The 19,208-nt window shown below is 41.9% G+C and overlaps 2 protein-coding genes across 2 annotated transcripts; one reads left to right on the top strand and one right to left on the bottom strand.

Annotated features, from left to right (window-relative positions):
• Positions 1 to 3,372: 3,372 nt before the first annotated feature.
• LOC146630315 (protein disulfide-isomerase) lies at positions 3,373 to 10,292 on the top strand. The gene is made up of 11 exons (XM_085355747.1): positions 3,373 to 3,541; positions 3,670 to 3,870; positions 4,581 to 4,705; positions 4,796 to 4,933; positions 5,268 to 5,375; positions 7,383 to 7,508; positions 7,938 to 8,135; positions 8,230 to 8,350; positions 9,681 to 9,862; positions 10,006 to 10,095; positions 10,209 to 10,292. The coding sequence occupies exons 1-11, from the start codon at positions 3,373 to 3,375 to the stop codon at positions 10,290 to 10,292; spliced, it is 1,542 nt and encodes a 513-aa protein (XP_085211873.1).
• A 2,568-nt stretch (positions 10,293 to 12,860) lies between these two features.
• LOC146630314 (uncharacterized) lies at positions 12,861 to 14,277 on the bottom strand. The gene is made up of 2 exons (XM_085356564.1): positions 14,265 to 14,277; positions 12,861 to 13,690 (listed from the first exon to the last, which is right to left on the bottom strand). Exons 1-2 carry the CDS (start codon positions 14,275 to 14,277, stop codon positions 12,861 to 12,863), a joined length of 843 nt encoding a protein of 280 aa, XP_085212690.1.
• Positions 14,278 to 19,208: the final 4,931 nt, after the last annotated feature.

Raw genomic sequence — 19,208 nt, 5'->3', positions numbered from 1 at the left:
CAGTTATTTTGTGCCTTGGTTTTTCCACGCGCTTATTGCGACCCTGTTGACTATTTTGAATGAAACGCTTGATTGTTCGATGATCACGCTTCAGAAGCTTTGCAATTTTGAGACTGCTGCATCCCTCTGCAAGATATCTCACTATTTTTGACTTTTCTGAGCCTGTCAAGTCCTTCTTTTGACCCATTTTGCCAAAGGAAAGGAAGTTGCCTAATAATTATGCACACCTGATATAGGGTGTTGATGTCATTAGACCACACCCCTTCTCATTACAGAGATGCACATCACCTAATATGCTTAATTGGTAGTAGGCTTTCGAGCCTATACAGCTTGGAGTAAGACAATATGCATAAAGAGGATGATGTGGACTAAATACTCATTTGCCTAATAATTCTGCACTCCCTGTAATTTGCGGCTGCTAAAGGTGGTTCTACAAGCTACTGAATCATGGGATGTACTTGTTGTTGTTAAATCCTGATATGCAAAACCTTCGAGCTGACAGAAGGTGTACTATTTGCTTCCTTATAGTAACTGTATGTGTAACTTCTGTCAGTGTAGTAGTTTGTTTGATTTCAGTAGTGATTTTATTTTTAATCCCATTACCTTTGACTCTGCACCAATGTTAGATTTTAAAATGAGGTCTATTAAAGAATAAAGGAAGTGTGTATTAGCAGTTACCCTTTTCAATTTTGATTCAGCACACTTGTAGGTATCTTACCTGGACTGTAAATGTGGAGTAGACAAACACAACTTGTATATCTTACCTGGCTTTGGCACGTTTGAAAAGATTTTGCAGCTAGATAGCTACCAGTCACTTCACTGGAGACCAGCAAGCCTGACCAAGAAACAATCGAGCACAGAGGGAGCTTTGATATGAATCTCTCAGAATATGAACAACAGGAAAACCTGTGTGGTACTTAACATTTACTAACCAGCCGAAATTAGCTACTCTTGCAGATGAAAACAATTTCAAACTTCAAGCTAGCTGCAGGTAATGAGGGTACTCATCTATTTTTAAGCAGTTTTCTGGTATTTTGCTGTTTATATCACCAGATAAAACGTTCTTACTTACCTCATTATGATTAAACAGTTTTTATAGAACATAATTTGCCAGCTTAAGTGATCCTGGTGCTGTTTCTATTCTTTAATGCTAAGCTAAGCTAACCATGCAATTGTTGTACGCAGAGGTGGGACCAAGTCATTGTTTTGCAAGTCTCAAGTAAGTCTCAAGTCTTTATCCTCAAGTCTCAAGTCAAGTCTCAAGTAATGTCAGGCAAGTCAGAGTCGAGTCTCAAGTCACTGGTGTAAAAGTCCGAGTCAAGTCACAAGTCTGAAACTTTGAATTTCAAGTCCTTTCGAGTCTTTAAAAAAGAAAAAAAGAATGTTGCAGTTATGCTAAATGTAAATATTAGACCATGTAATTTTTAAATCTGTGTTTTTCTCAACACATGACAAAATAGTGAACTTAGAAAATATACACAAATTGTGAAATTGCACCTCTTTAAAATGCAGCTCAATTAAACCTAGCTCCAAGAATAATTTTCACCGACAGTTCTGAGATAAGCTGCATGTTATTCTTGGATGCGGTTGTAGGACCAGCTTTAAAATCGCATGACAAAAATATCATACACATTAAAAAAAACTGCATCACCAACGTAGCCTGGAAAACATTTGCTAGTTAAATGAAGTCAGCTATCTCATCGTAGCATATTTATATGCATATTTATAATCATACGGTTCTTGGAGTGAGTGCATACACTCATGAAGTTTAGTAACTTCCGGTCACTGCAACAAGCCCAGGTACAGTTTACCGACGGATGGGTGCAGGACCTTGAAATGCACCGTGTAGAAAGTAAAGACCATCGTACCTATCATAAGTTTACCAGTCTCACAAATCGTCGTCATAAATACACATTCGTTAACCGTTTATTAATAGGACCTTTGAGCTCAATGGTAATTAATTAGCAGTGGAAATAATTTCTGGTACCCATCACAGAAATGTAGCAGTGACAATAATACTGTATGCTGTAATCGTACTGGACAATTAGTGATACAAAAAACCTGTTTTATCCTGTGAATAAAAGCATATGTTTTTGTCAATGTACCATAATAACAGAAGCGAAACGCAGTATTGTGTCAGGACAATTCACTATTTATGCACAATAAACACAATAAATAAAGGAGCATAGCGCGACAATTTCTGTTCAGCGCCAGACTTGCTTGTAACCTATATCACCAATTATGTTAAGAAAAATGACGCATTAACTACAGCAGCAGACTGACCTTTGTGTAAATGCTTGGAGCAGACTAACCTGTGAGCTGGAGTGTTCTGGGACGTTATATTTGATCTTTGAGTGGCTGCAATCCAGTCCATCCGTCGCCTCTTTGTTACTTCGGAAACATGGCTCGAACAATTTCTCTTCAACGACGTAATCCGATAACAACCGATCTCTTTACCCGTCGGCTTCCCGTGGCTGTCATGCGACAACATTTTTGTGTTTCTTTTTATCGCTGTATAACTGATTTCAATTGAAAGCCTGCGTGCGCTAGTACCTCTTGCCACGAGTTCCCAGAATCCTTTGCGGTTCTACCCGTGAATTACGTCACATTTTCAATCTCTATATAATATGCATGTTAAATTTTATATTTGGGGTAAAATATCAAGTCTTTTCAAGTAAACCGGTTCAAGTCCAATTCAAGTCCCAAGTCATTGGTGTAAAAGTCCAAGTCAAGTCACAAGTCTTAGAACATTTTTTCAAGTCAAGTCTAAAGTCATAAAATTAATGACTCGAGTCCAAGTCATGTGACTCGAGTCCACACCTCTGGTTGTACGGACATTTTTCTTGTTATCTAACCCTCTGTTAAGTCCAGTATAAAAACAGTGTGATAAAATGATATGACAGTATGGGATCAAGAATGAAAAGGCTGTTAAATAAAGTGATAAATGGGCTTTCTTTCCCTGCCTTTAATGCTGTAGTGAATGTTTAGTATCTTTGCCAAGTTGAGGTCATGTTTCGTTGCGGACCAAAAACAAAACATGCATTTATGTATTTTCGAGGGCAAATGGGTGCACTTTGCATATGAACACAAACACCAAATGTGTGAGTAACTTCCTCTTTTATGTCTGCTGTGTGACCTTGTACAGGCAACAAAGTTAGGGTTTAGCGTTTAGATACTAGAGCCTGATATGAACAGCAGCCAATAGCAGACATACAGCAGTGCTCAGATAGGAAAGTTAATCAGCTATAGGCTGCTGGGTCCAGGCGGCAGATAACGCAAGGATTCACAGTTATACCTCCTCGGCACTGATACACACATCAGACCTCCCTTTCACCACTCCCGCCAAGTTTGTCAGTGTGAGACTGAACCGCCATGAAGAGGCTTTTGCTGCTGTGCGTGACGGCCTTCTGTCTCGGCGTATGCGTCGCCGCCGACACGAAGGAAGACAAACAGTTCCCAGAGAAAGACGGAGTGTTACAGCTGAAGAAGGGGAATTTCAAAAGGGCGCTGAGAAAGCATGACCAACTCCTGGTGCACTTCTGTAAGTTAAACATCAAGCCTAGTACAGCATGACCTTTGACCTTCATACTTTCATATGGTAAGCGCACAAACAGGCGACTGCAAGGTGTGTAAGAAATCAAATCCTCATTTCCTCTGCGTGTCTGTCAGTTGCACCTCTGTCGGGAGAAAGCCAGCGCGTGTCTACAGCTTTCCAAGGAGCTGCAGCAGAGCTCAAGGGGTCAAAGGTCAAGCTGGCAGTGGTTGATGTGTCAAAAGAGAAGGACCTGGCTAAAGAACTGAACGCAACGGGCCACCCGGTAATCAGACTGTACCTCTCCGGAGATAAACACAACCCAGTAGCCTGCCCTGGTAGGTGCAGAAGAGTTTCATTCATCTCATTTATTCTTTTAACAAGAACAATGTATATCATATGACATGACCCAGAGGAGTAGCTCCAGATATGGCATACTGCTGAAAAATAAATGATCCACACTTATTTTATCATGTGACAAAGCGAATGAAAAATCAGGGTTCTGATTATTAGGAAACAATAGAGAAACAAAGAGATGCTTTGGTTTGAATCTTCCTCTACCTCTGTTCGAGGGCTTTGTCCTCTAGTGCTCTGACTTCATTATGATGTTCGCTGGCACCACCGATGGCTAGATGCTGGGTAATAAAAACAGCAGTGAAAGCCCTGGCTGGAGTCATTATGTTTTCATATGAACCATATATCTCTAAAGTTATCCAGCACAAATTTTAATCGCATTTTTTGTATGAAAGTTTGCTCTTATTCTGGAAACGTGAAAAGATCAGGATGAAAGAGGCACATGCTGCAGTTAAGTTGTTAAAGCTGACACCCTGTCATTAAATTTTGCCTTGAACTTTTCAGATATGTGTCTCTTTGAGTTAACTAGCCTGCCATTTGTTGTGAAACACCAGTGGTTAGAGTTTACTGGCTGTTGTTTCATATTTCCTGCAGAGCACCAGGAGTTATTAGGATCCCCTCAGCTGTTGAATCTTAATTGTTTTGGGTAAAATATTAACAGTAAAGTGATTTGTGATCTTGGATTGTCCTGAAGTTCCTCAGAGCTCGGCTTCCATCTTGACCTGGCTGAAACGGAGGGCAGGGTCAGCTGCTGACCTCGTCACTGATCTCAGCCAATCAGAGGCCTCAGAAGAGGTGACAGTGGTTGGATTCTTTAAGGTAAAACAAAAGCCTCGCCTGAGTTCCCTTCTCTATTATGTTGTGCATCTACCGCACTCCGACAGTTTCTATGCGTTTGCGTGTGAGCAGGAGCTGAACCACGAGTACGTCCAGGTGTTCTACGCCACGGCGGTCGAGCTTCCTGACGTCAGGTTTGTGGTGACGCAGGACGATGACGTCATCGCCAAATACGGCCACACACATGATGTTGTTCTGATGCTCAAAAAGGTTCTTCACGCACAACACATACAAACACACCGGTTCACAAAAACAATACTAGTTGTGACATTGCTCTATGTGAAGAGAGGTTTTAGTTCTTTAGTTAGTTTTTAGTTCTGTTTAGTTAAGAGAAATTAGCTGAGGGTGAATGCCATAAAACATGAGTGAGATTTTAAACATAAACCTCACTGTGAGCCTTCAAAAAGACGGCATAACTGAAAGAAATCTTGATGTTGCATCCAGAGTTTTACAAAAGAAGCATAAATATATGAAGCAGACTTGTTGGTTATAGTCTTACCTGTGATACCATGTATGTTTGTGTGTCTGTGTGTGCCCACTGCAGTCTAAGCTCATCAAGGCTTACAAAATGACGCCCGAGACATCTAAAGGGGTCCTGATTGTCTTTATCACGATCTACCAGATGGACCCAGTCACTGAGTACACCGGGCAGGTACAGTGTTGTGTCCATGGTGTATTTTCACACATATACAACAGCTACGGTAGGAACGGTTTGGTCTGAATCCACTGGGATGGTGTTCAGGGAAAATCTCTGCTGACTGAAATCTAATTGCTGTTTTCATGTAGGCTACACCCACCGAGCACCTTGCACCTTGCAGTGTAATGCAGCTCTTCTGCCATAAACTTTTATAAGTCTATTGTTGATGTAACACCTGCTTAGTATAGTAGGGTTAAACTTATAGACTAGATTCGAGAGGAGTAAAATAAATTTGAGAGAATTGAGTGTTGAACAGCCGGCAGATTTATTACAATGTTACAGTGGTGCAATAATCCAATGTAAACAGCATAGAAAATTAACAGAAGATCAACAGAGAAGAGCGCTCTTTTGAAAATAACAACAAAATAAAATAAAATAAGTAGTCTCTTTAGACCTGACTCCTGATGAGCAGGATATTGGGAGTTCAATAGTTTCCCAGAGAAACAATCCGTATGAAGTAAGCAGTTTTTGCTCTTGCTTATCTGAAATCCTGCGATTCGAAGTAATTCAGACTGTAGCTCTACTCCTGCATCCAGAACAGCTGGCCACACTGCTTTTGGATTCGCCAAGAGTTTTCACAGGGTCTGGCTCGCCATCCATATCCAGAACCACTTCAGATCCAGGATCACAAAAAACCAGTCTGCACATACAGTACAGAGCAATAAACAGAATAGTTCTTAACAGTTTTTCTAAATAAAATGAGATCTCATAAAGTTTTCAAAATCAAGTACACTGTTGTTTTAACATTGTTCTGTCTCTATGAATTCCATTTGTATTGCTTTACAGCATTACAATCAATTGTATTTATATACCCCTTTTTAAGGCATATGTAATCACATCATGAAATGTTTGTAACGTAACTAGTTTTAAATAACTTATTTACCTGTATTAACCTATAACTGAAATTACAAAGTGCAGAAAAGGCACTGGACAACATTTATGGCTAAAAGAGAAGTGCATCCTGCATTAGTTTTGCACATTTGTGAAGATGCCCAATCAAATAGACAATAAAATAAAATACGACATTCCATTTCACACACGATTCAAGTACTCCGACTGGTTTTAGCTTTTTTTAGACAATACGGAATTCGCACTGTTGCAGTGTTTACCACATGTACAATTAGCATAAGTTTTCCTGCTAACTTATCATCTCTAGTAACTCACCGGAATTCCCAAGAAACAAATACACGCTCTGCCTGGTTTTGGTCGAGAGTAAAACACATAAAGGCCTCTGAAAAGTACATAACTTTAAGTTAGAGACTGTTGAAAATACTTTATAACACTTATTTTATACCAAAAGACTCACTGTGTAGCTTGTTAATTGCTCTCGGTGTCTTGCTCCGTTTTGCCTAGCTTAATGCAGCAATGTGCTTTTGTTGCATTCACTGAACTACAGAAAATCAAAGTGTGTTCAAGGGGTGTCGGAAATAATATTACCAGGTAAAAACAAGAAAATACTAGTAACCATGTCTATAGGGGTTACATTGACATTGCCCGAAAGGTGATTATTCTACTTTATCTTTATCACTGAGGTCGTAGTGGGTGGTGGTGGTGGTACTGGATCGCATTATGTTGAAAATCAATTTTAATATTTATCCACCTCTTTGGCATACATGACGCCATATTAAAAGGTGTTTTTAAACTCTGAATGAGTTTGCACAGCACTTTAACTGAAGTTTAAGTGCTTTTTATCACATGCGTTCACACTCTGATGGATGCACTGGAGCTTTGGCACACAGAGCTGGAGTTTGTTGTCCTCTTTATCCACCTTCACCTCCTGCCTTTGCAGTTAGCGGCTCAATTACAACTTAATATCCTCATTTGCACCTGTTATGATCATCTCAGTCAGTAGAGGGCTCTGTCCATTGAACTTAAAAATGTGCTGAATTGCCTTAACATTAGCGCCAGCTGAAATCCAGTTTCACTGCTTAAGTGTTTGAACCGCTTTGTCTCCTTTTGCAGACAGCCTCTCAGATCTTATCTTCGCCTGTGTTAAACCACGCTCTTCTCTTTGTCAACAAAAGTTCAGAAGACTTTGATGAGATTTTTTCTGCCTTCAGCACCGCTGCAGAGACATTCAGGATGAAGGTACCTAACATATGTCTGTGCTTTTGAGGTCAATAATAATGTATTTTCAGACTCTGACCTTGACTCGATCGCATAAATAACATTAATCCTCACCTTAAACCTACTTTTTACCCAAACCAGTTCTTTACTAAGGTCTTGTGAGCAGTTTGGCTGCAGAACAGCAAATCATAAACAAATGACCGTATCTGACCCTTACTCTAGTCCCAGAGTGAGATAAGAATGAATACAGCACATAGATTTAGTTTAATTTTTCCTTTGTTTTTGACCATACTGTTTAGGGCATTCTTACGGGGTGGCTGTAGCTCAGGTGGCAGAGCAGGTCAGCCACTAATCCGAAGGTCGGTGGTTTGATCCCAGGCTGCCTCCTGGCCCTGCCGCCTTGTTGTGATGTACAGGAGCGTCTGAGGGCTGTATATGTTTGTGTGTCAGATTTTGTTTGTGTTGGTGAACGTGGCTGAGCTTCGCAATGGCAGAATGATGGAGTACTTCCGGGTGCGGGACTTTGAGGCTCCCCTAATCCGACTGGTTAACCTGTCAAATCACGTGACCTACCATCTGCCCTCTGACGCCCTGAGCGTAGAGATCATAGAAAGGTTCTGCCAGGACTACCTCGAGGGCAAAGCCAAGGTAAGTCCCACTCACCTCTGCTGTGTGGCACAGAGACAGAACCCGGGAGGCAGCTCGTCTTTATGTGTTTAATGGACTTGTGTATCTCTAACAGCCTAAGATGCAGAGTGAGCCGATACCTGAAGGATGGGACCAAAAACCAGTGAAGGAGCTGGTGGGGATGAATCTGGAGAAAGTTGCCTTTAACCCAGACAAGACTGTTTTTGTCCTGTTTTGTATGTAAACACTGTTCATTTTAATATCATGCTTTAATTTGTTTTTCTTTTTAAAGAGGGCCCTAAGTTATACTGGGAGTCATTGGTGACTAAAATTGGCGACCACCCTCTGAATCCCATAAGCTAAACAGCACCTTCAAGCCTTTAGATTGAAAACGCACATGATTTGAGTTGTTGGGAGTGTATTTAAAGGGCCCTGAGAGTATAAGGAAAAAGATTCTCTAACATGATGTGTTAGGAGAACTCACACGGATGGATTTAGTGGCAGAAACACACGGGCACAAGATAGTAGTGATGCAGATTTATATACAATGATGGGGAAATATTTACAAGGGAAGGGGCTATATACAGTGACAGGTAAAAATGTGCAAGGAGAGCAGAGCTGAAGAGACGAGACGGAGCCGAGGTATGCGGGTGGGCAGATGACGCACCAGAGCTACCTGAAAACGAGGGACAAACAAAGTTTACGGAGTAACGTCGATAGCCGAGAGTTAAACTAAAGACGATGGGGAGAGTTGGAGAGCTTACTTGAAACACAGAACTACAGCTGTAGCGGTGGTCACAGACTGGTATGAAGTAACTCTCCGTCACGGATCCAAAGAAGCCAACACAAAGACAAATAGGCAGGCGAGCAGGCAGCGGGACAGGCTAGAACAAAGATAAGATAGAACTTTATTAATCCCTCGGGTGGGTTCCTCTGGGAAATTCGACTGGAGAAGCAGGCAGGAGATGGATCCTCAAAACATGCAGCTCAATAGCGTGGAATCAACAGATTCAGCTTGCACCAACACGTTACCACTTATGACAGCGACAATACTCCGACACCAGACGTCCGTGACTCAGCTCCATAAAAGCGCTCACTGATGACGTCCGATGCGCCGCAGGTGTGCCGGAATGCCATCAAGCCCCGCCTACCTATGCCAAAAAGGGAAACAAAACCCAAAAACAACAATACACCTACCCACCACCTCCTAACATGATGAGTCAAAAAAGTGTTTGAACAGATCTCCCAGGCAATACAAACACTTGAAGAAGTCCCCTTCAATGAAATGATCAGTTAACCTTTCAGAAAATGAGCAAACCAACACAAGCAACCAAGTCTGTGCCAATCCTTTATGTAGTTCAGCTAAAACCATCACTCAAATTCTATTTAAGATCCATAGACAGACTGCAGAGATACATCCCAAACAATGTGATGAAATTTGACAGATTAAAAAAAATGATGCCCTTATTTAGGGCATTTGATACAAGGAAAGTTCAAATTTATGTTGTGATTAAAAGTGAAAACATAGAGAGCTTCCTAAAGTAATCGTATGTGTTTGTATTGAAGATCTGCCCTACAGTAAAGAGTCCCGCGCTGTGTTTCCGCTGTGGGAGGAACTAGCTGAGGCCTTTGAGGAGCGCGAGGACGTGGTCATCACTCGTATCGATGCTTCAGCCAATGATATCAACTTATCAGTGCAGGGCACGTACCCATCACTCTGCTTGTTTCCTGCTCTGTATGCTGAAAGGGTACGAGGCAATTATGAGGCGATTAATCGTTTTTATTAAAGCCTATGATATCATCACGAAAAACAGATTTTAAAAAAGGAATTATTTGCTCTTTAGAGGAAACCAGGCTCATTACAGTGAGATCTCTGTGGTCTGTGTCGTAGGTGGTGGTTTACACTGGAAAAAAGAAGCTGAAACCCCTGATTAAGTTTGTAGAGAAGGAGATGGAGAAAGCCAAAAAATACAGAGCTAAGGTGAATGATCATCCTTACACTTGTGCCTTTGTGTGTTTTTATAGCTGTCTGTGTGTTTGCGAGCTGCCTTTTTCTTTCAGTTAAAAATATACTTTTCTCCTTTGTGTATCCAGGAGGATGAAGACAGGAGGAAGTACACCGAGGCCATGAAAGCTGAGGAGGCAAAAAAAGCCAACAACACCAAAGATGAGCTTTAAGACAACAACAAAGACATGAGTGTGTGTGTGTGTGTGTGTGTGTGTGTGTGTGTGTGTGTGTGTGTGTGTGTGTGTAAAATGATGCTCTTTAAATGTTTCTAAATAAAAAAAATACTTTTTCTTTTTTTGATTCTGCATTAAAGTCTCAAAACATCATTTTTGATATTTAATGAAACTTTAAATGGAAAAGGTTGAATACTGAAAGAAGACACAGTATGTGCATACAGCTAAAGAGTTTGACAAATAACAGATCACCGTCCACAACTGACTATGGTTGCTGCTGTCTTCACGTGTCTCAGAACAGAATCACCAATTACCAGAGTTTGATCCCCGGCCGGTGTGTCGCTGAGTGGGGAAAACAGTTAGACACATGAACAGGTTTGTGGTGCGTCAGGGCTTTTTGCACAGTCTGAGGAACAAATTCTCCTTTTGTTGATGAAACACTAGGAAACACTGTGTGAGGAAACGTTTCACTGGTCAAAACTTCAGGTGTAGGAAGGGGCCTCTCCAGAGGTACAACCTCCCTGAGTTGTGCTGCTGACCATGTCCATCGTTTTATGACCACAGTATACTGCTCTTATAACAGATGTCAATCCAGCAGATTATCTTTGGCATGTGGTGGATCAGGAGATTTGCAACATGGATGCACAGCTGACAAATCTGAAGCAACTGTGTGACGCTATCATGTCAATATGAAACTAAATCTGTGAGGAATGTTTCCAGGTCTTTGTTGAATCAGTGCCACAAAGAATTAAGGCAGTTCTGAAGGTTAAATCTAATTTATGTTCATTAATGCCCCTCACACTGTAACTTAAAGTAATACATTGGTTACTGATTAATTACAGAAGTACGTTTGTGAGCATAAAGATGTAAGCCTTGGACCATCGGGATAAAATGTGATTTGGAAACTTAACAAGCATTGATAAAGCTTCATCAGTAGCTCGAGCAAGACCTCATTGTTACAGTGCTAACAGAATCATACAGGTTTTTGACAGGGAGGTTAAACTCATGCAGATTACCTTCACCCAGGTTCATGAAAACACTGATAGCAGATCATTTGTGTCAGTGTGTCAGGATGGTTTATATTTGAGCTTCTTGTTCACACAGAACTATTTTTCTTCATTTTTTAACGATTACCAAAGTCTGTGAATCCCCAAATTGTTCAGCTGTTCTTTTTGCTCCCCCTGAGGTCACTTTCACCATGTGACAAAAACAACACCCCACTGTACACACTCGGGCCACCAGTAACTTTCTAAATCCTCAATAAAAAGCTGACAGGTTGCAATGATGTTCCAAATAACTTATTAACAAAAAACAACTAAATACACAGAAAATATTTTGAAAACTGGTTTATTTTATATCTCCTAGTTTGAAGTGAAGCAATAAAAACGTGTATAAAACATCACAAACTGTAATATTATACAAATGCTTACGTCCTGCTGATGCAATGGAGACATCTTCCAGTGACAGTCTTCATCCGTGTGTGTGTGAGGAGGCTCCTAAACCCACCGACACAGAAGTGCATGTTCACAACTCCCTCTGTGCAGGCGGGGTCAGGACCCTCCTCACCCTGGGTGAAGAGGGGTGGTGCTGTGGCCAGTCAGGTATGAAGTGCTGAGAGTGGATCTTTGGTCCTCTGTGCAGCTCTGTCCACTCTCAGCTGCCCTGCAAAGCAATAACACAAGAAAGACGTCATTTTAACACAAAACAGGATTTCCATTGTAGGCAGCTGCAGCATGTTGTTAAAATGCAATTTTAAACTCAACATACACACATAAACATAAATAAACTTACACCTACAGTACTGTAGGACGATGATTTATACCAGCTTTTGGAAGGATTTAGTCTTCAAAACAGTTTGTAGCCAATGTGAGGTGATAACTTACATAGCTGGAACACAGCACCACTCTCCAGTTTGTCATTTGGTCATCCATCCTTCTCATCGGGTTGGGGTAAGGCTGTCTTCTGGGTGGAGTATCTCTCTGTGTTAGCTCCGTCCTGGACGTTGAGTGTCTGAAGTGCTGAATGCTGGGAGAGGACGATTTTAAAGCACCTGAAGACAAAAAGACAAAGAGAAAAGCATGAATTCACAGATCACCGAGTTGTTCAATTTACTTTTCTTCTGTTATGTGTTTTTACTTCACCTCTGATCCCTGAGCCACAGGCTATACCTTATGTAAAAACAAGAGACTACAGTCAGTTCACTACATCATTTTTAAACCTTTTCTAATTATTCGTGTTGACATTAAGTACAGACTTACCTTTGTCCTGCATGGTGAGCTAGAGCTTGAGAAAAAATATGTAAGTCATTTAAATAGTTACCTGTGATATCAAAAGAAATAGAAGTAACAATATCTAAAACACTACCTTACAGTCACACAGGCAAAGTCACATATTAAGAAAAAAACAATACATTTCACATGTGTTAGTTAATATTTTTTAAAAGTCAGATATTCTTAGTTAGCTGTCTTACAAACATCACAAGACACAAAGGCTTAACTTACATATTACAAAGTTAATTAAAAATTAAAAGATATTTACAAGTTTAAAAACAAGTTCTAACATAATCTAGTCAGAGTCGCTGTCATCAAGTGAAAGGTTAAAAGGCCTTTCCCAGAAGCGTCTGACACCAAAAGAACCCGATGATGTTGAAGGGCCATAGAACGTGTCATCACTTACCTTGCTTACCTTTGCACTTACCTCTTCAGTGCAGATGTCTTCTCTCCTTCTCTTTGCTGAGGAGGTAAGAGCTGAGGTTGAAGGAGAAGGAGAAGCTGTAGGATCAGCAGAGGAAGCAGCTGAGGGAAAAGATAAGAGAGCAGGTGAAGAAGAAGGAGCAGGTGAGGGCGGAGGTGACGGAGCAGGAGAGGAAGCAGCTGAGGGAGTAGATAAGAGAGCAGGTGAAGAAGGAGCAGCTGAAGGAGGAGCAGCTGACGGATCACCGACTGGGGCAACGACTCGAGGGAAGAGTGGGTCGTTGGCGTGGCCGAAAGGCGGCATGGCGAATGGGGCACCACCTGGAGAAATAGGACGTTGCCAATCGTGCCAAAACGGCTCTGGAGAAAGCTCCCGGATGAGAGGGGAATCATCTCTCTCATCCATGGTGTCATACCCCGAGTCATCGCTAAGCCAATCGCCCCACTCTTCTGAGTCGTTCCAGTCAGATGAATTGTCAGTGTCTTCACTCACCTCTTCAACGTCCTCAGGTACGTTGGGAGGGTACTCACCTTCCTCTTCACTGTCATCAGGATGCTGTGCTTCATGAGAAGAGGGGGAGGGTGAGAGAGGGAGATACTCACCATACTCACCTTCACTGACAGTGTCAGTGTCATCCAGGATCCTGATGACTTCAGGAAGGCCTTCTTCTGCAGGACGCTCAACCACGTAGTCAAGACGACCTGTGAGGAAACAAGTTTAAAATAACATTAGGAATGTAATAAACACCAAGTGCTAAAGCAACAGACCTACATCTGTTAGTTTGAGCAGATGATGAGAGAAAAGCATTTTAGGCTACATTTATGTCAGACTGAATGACACTTCTTAAGTCTGATTTCAGTTGTTTGCTGGAGGAGCAAAACAGTTGTTTGGTCTACAGGTTTTCAGAATGGAGATATTGACATTATTTGTATTTTTACTGTACAAAGAGGCAAGAGCATGATGGTGAAATAAAAACTGAGTCTGAGAAAGAAACAAATGGATTATACTGCTAACATCTGCACAGACAGCATGCTTACTCGGAGCTTGGCTAGTTTTGACGTCTATGAGGACCCAAACCCAGGAGCCAGACCTTCAACGGGTAACAAAAGCAGTGATGAGCATTCAGGCTTGCAGCATTGTCAACATTCCTACAATGGACTCTCTACAGTGGCCCCGAGGGGCCAAAAGGACCGCAATTTAAGAAAACGCCAACAAATATGATAGTAAGATTCTATCTAAAATTCTGGCTAATCGATGATTAAACCGGGTAATAACCTCTCTTGTACATGTAGATCAAGTTGGTGTCATAAGTTCACGCTCTTCAGCTGATAATATTAGGAGGTTAATTGACATTATGTGGGCGGTTCAGGACAGTCATTCTCCCATAGCTGCGATTTCATTGGATGCCGAAAAGGCATTCGACAGAGTTGAGTGGAGATATCTATTTGCCACTTTGGAGTGTTTCGGTTTTACTAAAAGCTCTATTAGTATTTAGTATTTAGTATTATTTTAGTATTTATTTATTTATTGTCATTGTCAAGAACAATGAAATTGCGTTTGGGGCTTCCATACAACCCAAAAAAAAAGAAGAAAATAATAAATACCCCTTAAAACCCAAGTGTACATATTTAACCCAGTGTGACTCCAATGCAATAAGACAATCCTTAGCAATAATGTTCGTAGAAATTCAGACAAAGACCTGAGAAACATGACAAAATACAACAATGCAACCCATTCAATATTATTGTACTGTGAGATATGATATCAGATATGATAGTTATCTATTTAAGAAAGAGGGGGGGGGGGGCAGGAGGGGGAAGAGAATAAAGATATGATGCACCAATGCAGACCAGTTCATTGCTATTAAGAAGTTGGATACGGTTATTGTCCGTGAGAGGGGGGCAGAGAGTTCAGGAGCCTCACAGCCTGTGGATACAGGCTGTTGGCCAGTCTGGATGTTCTGGCCTGTATAGACCTGTACCTTCTCCCTGAGGGCAGCAGATGGAAAAGGTGGCGCGCAGGGTGATGTTGGTCCCGCAGGATACTGTGCACCCTCCTCAGACAGCGAGTGGGGAAGATATTACTGATCTCTGGCAGACTTGTTCCAATAATTCTGCCAGCTTCTTTCACCACCCGCTGGAGTGCTTGCTGATCGGCCTTGGTGCAGCTGGGGAACCACACTAGAAATCCATACGTCAGAACGCTGCTGATGGCACAGTTGTAGAAGTTCAACATCAGAGATCTGGGAATGTGTGCGCTCCGCAGTCTCCTCAGGTAGTAGAGGCGCTGTTGGGCCTTCCGTACAACTGAGGTGATATGGTTGCCCCAGGACAGGTCCTCGGTCACAGTTACCCCCAAGAATTTAAAACTGCTCACCCTCTCCACCGCCTCACTGCCAATGAAGAGAGGCAGATGGTTGTTATGACCCCTCTTCCGGAAATCTACAATGATCTCCTTGGTCTTTTTGGTGTTTAAGACCAAGTTATTGTCGTGGCACCATGACTCTAGTTGTTGCACCTCTGTCCTATAGTTTGTCTCATCATTGTTGGATATAAGTCCGAGCACTGTAGTGTCATCTGCAAACTTAACAATGAGATTGGACGCGCAGGAGGAAATACAGTCATGGGTGAAGAGAGTGTATAGCAGAGGGCTCAGAACACACCCCTGAGGGGCACCGGTGTTGACCACAAGGGTGGAAGAGGTGTTCTTACCCACTCTGACACTCTGTCTACGGTTAGTGAGGAAGTCCACAATCCAGTTGCACAGAGAGGAGTTAAGTCCCAGTTGGTGGAGTTTGGGACGGAGTTTGTATGGCCGGATGGTATTAAAAGCCGAGCTGTAGTCTACAAAGAGGAGCCGTGCATAGGTGTTCCTGTGTTCCAAGTGCTTCAGTAATGTGTGCAGCACTGTGGCGATCGCATCCTCGGTTGACCGGTTCTCCCTGTATGCAAACTGGTGCGAGTCCAGGGATGGTGGAAAAGCAGCTCTGATGTGTTTAATGACCAGTCTCTCCAGGCATTTGGCGGGAATGGGGGTGAGTGCCACAGGTCTGAAATCGTTCAGACATGTGACATTTGACTGTTTTGGGATGGGAACGATGGTTGCTGCTTTGAAACAGGATGGTACCAGTGAACAGGACAACGAGGTGTTATATATAGAGGTGAAGACGTCCGCCAGGTCCGCAGCACAGTCTTTTAGCACCCGGCCCAGCACTCCATCCGGCCCGGCCGCCTTCCTGGTGTTAATGCTCCGGAACACACGCCTCAGCTCATGAGTGCTCAGGACCGGAGCAGGGTCGGTTGAGGGGAGAGGGGACAGGACAGGGTCGGTGTTCTCCCTGTCAAAACGGGCATAAAAGAGATTTAGATCCTCAGCCAGAGTAGAACTGTCGGCTGAGGGTGATGGTGTTCTTCTTTTGTAGTCCGTGATAGCCCTGATGCCCTCCCAGACCTGCCTTGGGTTTGTGTTGTTCTCAAACCTGGCCTCGATACGCCTCCTGTGCTGCTGCTTGGCAGTCTTGATGCCTCTTCTCAGGTTGGCCCTGGCAGCACTGTATGCCTCCTGGTCCCCGGATTTGAAAGCGTTGTTCCTTGTTCGAATAAGTTGTTGAACTCCGTGTGTCATCCAGGGTGGATTATTAGGGAACACACGGAATCGTTTCCAAGTTGTTACATTGTCCACACAGAAACAGATGTAGTCCAAGACAGTGGAGGTGTAACTGTCCAATGCGACACGATATTAACTGGATTTGGCTTGTATATGTAGACGCCAAGGCATCAGTACTTACAAATGGAATAATAGGGCCTCCTTTTGAACTAGGTAGAGGAACTAGATCCCCTCCCCTCTCCCCACTCCTTTTTTGCTCTGGCCCTTTAGCCACTGGCAGTGGCTATTCGTAGGGAGCCCAATTATCCAGGTGTTAGTATAGGGAGAGACTGTCATAAACTGTTGTTGTACGCCGATGACATTTTGCTTTTTATATCAGACCCAGAAAAGTCTTTTCAGTCCTTGCAGGTAATAATAAATACGTTCTCAGGTATTTCTGGTTACAAGGTGAATTGGACCAAGTCAGAGGCCCTTCCGCTAACTAGTTATTGCCCTAGGTCGCTTTTTCCAACCGGTATGTTTTCCTGGCCTCAGAAGGGCATTAAGTATTTAGGCATTACCTTCCCACCTCACCTGTCAGACGTGATAAAGATAAATTTTGAACCTCTACTTAGCGATATGAGAATTAATGTTGATCGCTGGTCTCAGATGTATCTTTCGATGTGGGGAAAGGTAAATGTAATAAAAAATGGTATGCACACCTAAGTTCAATTATTTGCTGCAGGCTCTACCAATCCATGTTCTTTTGAAATACATCAAACAATTTGACCAGATTTGCAAAGCATTTATATGGAGTATTAAAAAGCCTAGATTGAATTTGAGAAAACTGCAGAAACCAGTAGACAGAGGTGGGTTAGGGATGCCCGATCTACTTTTATATCATTATGCTTTTTCTCTTAGGCATTTGGCACATTGGTTTTTACCCCCTGAGAAAGCGCCTACTTGGTTCTCCATTGAAAGTACTGCATCGCCATTTACACCATTATATAGCTTATCAACTAATCTGTTCCCCCACATCCAATCACATCTGGTATTTTCTCATTTAAAAGAAGTATGGAAAAGAATGTCCAAATTATTCAAATTTGACCCACATCTCAACCAATCTGCTGGTATTTGGTATAATCCCAAACTTTCTATCACCAAGTTACCTTTCTTTTGGAAGCTCTGGTTTCAGAGAGGTATAACAGTGCTGGGGGATCTTTACGAAAACAGTACATTTAAATAATTTGAAAAACTTGCAGAAGAATTTGATTTACTTTGGCAGGAATTTTGGAAATACCTGCAACTAAGACATTTGATGGTTAATACATTTGGCTCATCCGCAAAGTTCCCTTTAAGCTGCGATATTCTGGAGGAAATCAAAAAATCTTTGGGTGTGGACAAGAGGCATCAGCTTATTACAAAATGCTTTTATTAGCTTCTGATCCTAACACACTGTCCCTCAAAAGAACGTGGGAAATGGCTTTAAATCTCAGCTTTACACTGAGGAATGGAATGGCATTCTTAGGAATCTGAAAAAAATGTCACGTGAACTGCGTTCAAGATTGGTTCAATTTAAGATTTTAAATAGAGTTTACTGGACACCCTCACGGTTGCACAGGGTGGGTCTAGCGACTGACGATGCATGCTGGAAGTGTCAGCAGGATAGTGGCACACTTTCACATTTGCTTTGGGGATGCTCCAAGGTCCAAGATTATTGGACTCATATTCACACTGTAGTAGAGAAGGTTGTAGGCCATTTATGAACAGTCTTTATGTACTAGGAGACCCTTCAGCTTTGGGTCACTTACCTACTCCTCTTGCTCATTGGGTACAAATGGCTATTACGCTGGGGAGGAAGCTGTTGGTGAAAGAGTCGGAGGCCTCATCGACTCCTGCCTTCTCTCAATGGTATATTTCTTCGGGACAAGTGGCAGCTTACGAAAGATTATCATATAGGCTGCTAAATAGACTGGACGACTATAATGACAAATGGGCCAAGTACCTTTCATATACAGGTCTCGGTAGTACACGTATCGAGCTAAAGTAGTTAAGGTCGGACTAATCACAATAGCTGTAATTGGGTTTATGGAAAATATTGGCATCATTGTGTATTTATGTTATTTTGGATTCTGTTTTTGATGAGAATATGTACTGATTCTCAATTTATTTTGCTATTGTAACTGTGTTAAGGAGTGGAATGTCCATTCTGTTATCTTGTAGGTTTTTGTTGTTTGTTTGTTTGTTTGTTTGTTTGTTTGTTTGTTTTTAATTATTAAAATCTAATAAAGTTCAAGTGGGAAAAAAAAGAAAGAAATCGTCAGCAAATAGAAAAACCCAGGAAAAGCAGACAAAACACAAGTGAAGTAGGAAAAATGAAAACAAATTAGAAAATAGAAAACAGAATTGTTTCTAGGGACACAATGCTCAACAGCTAATAGCAAGCATGTATTATATGAATCATTTTAAATTCACATTGCCTTGAATTTTTTTCTTCTTCTTCTCTTGAGCGCGTCTCAGCGCGGTCCTTTTTAGGTTTTGTGCCAGTGCAGGGGCTGTCGGACATTTGAAGACCGCGAACGTTTAAAAGTAATAAGCTTTTATATGTGTGGATCTAGAGCAAAGTGAGTGAAA

Source organism: Diplotaxodon limnothrissa, linkage group LG6, assembly GCF_057381915.1.
Source record: "Diplotaxodon limnothrissa isolate DT_005_m linkage group LG6, D_limnothrissa_male_GT1.1, whole genome shotgun sequence".
Classification (NCBI taxonomy): domain Eukaryota; kingdom Metazoa; phylum Chordata; class Actinopteri; order Cichliformes; family Cichlidae; genus Diplotaxodon; species Diplotaxodon limnothrissa.
This window is presented reverse-complemented; position numbering and strand designations above follow the sequence as displayed.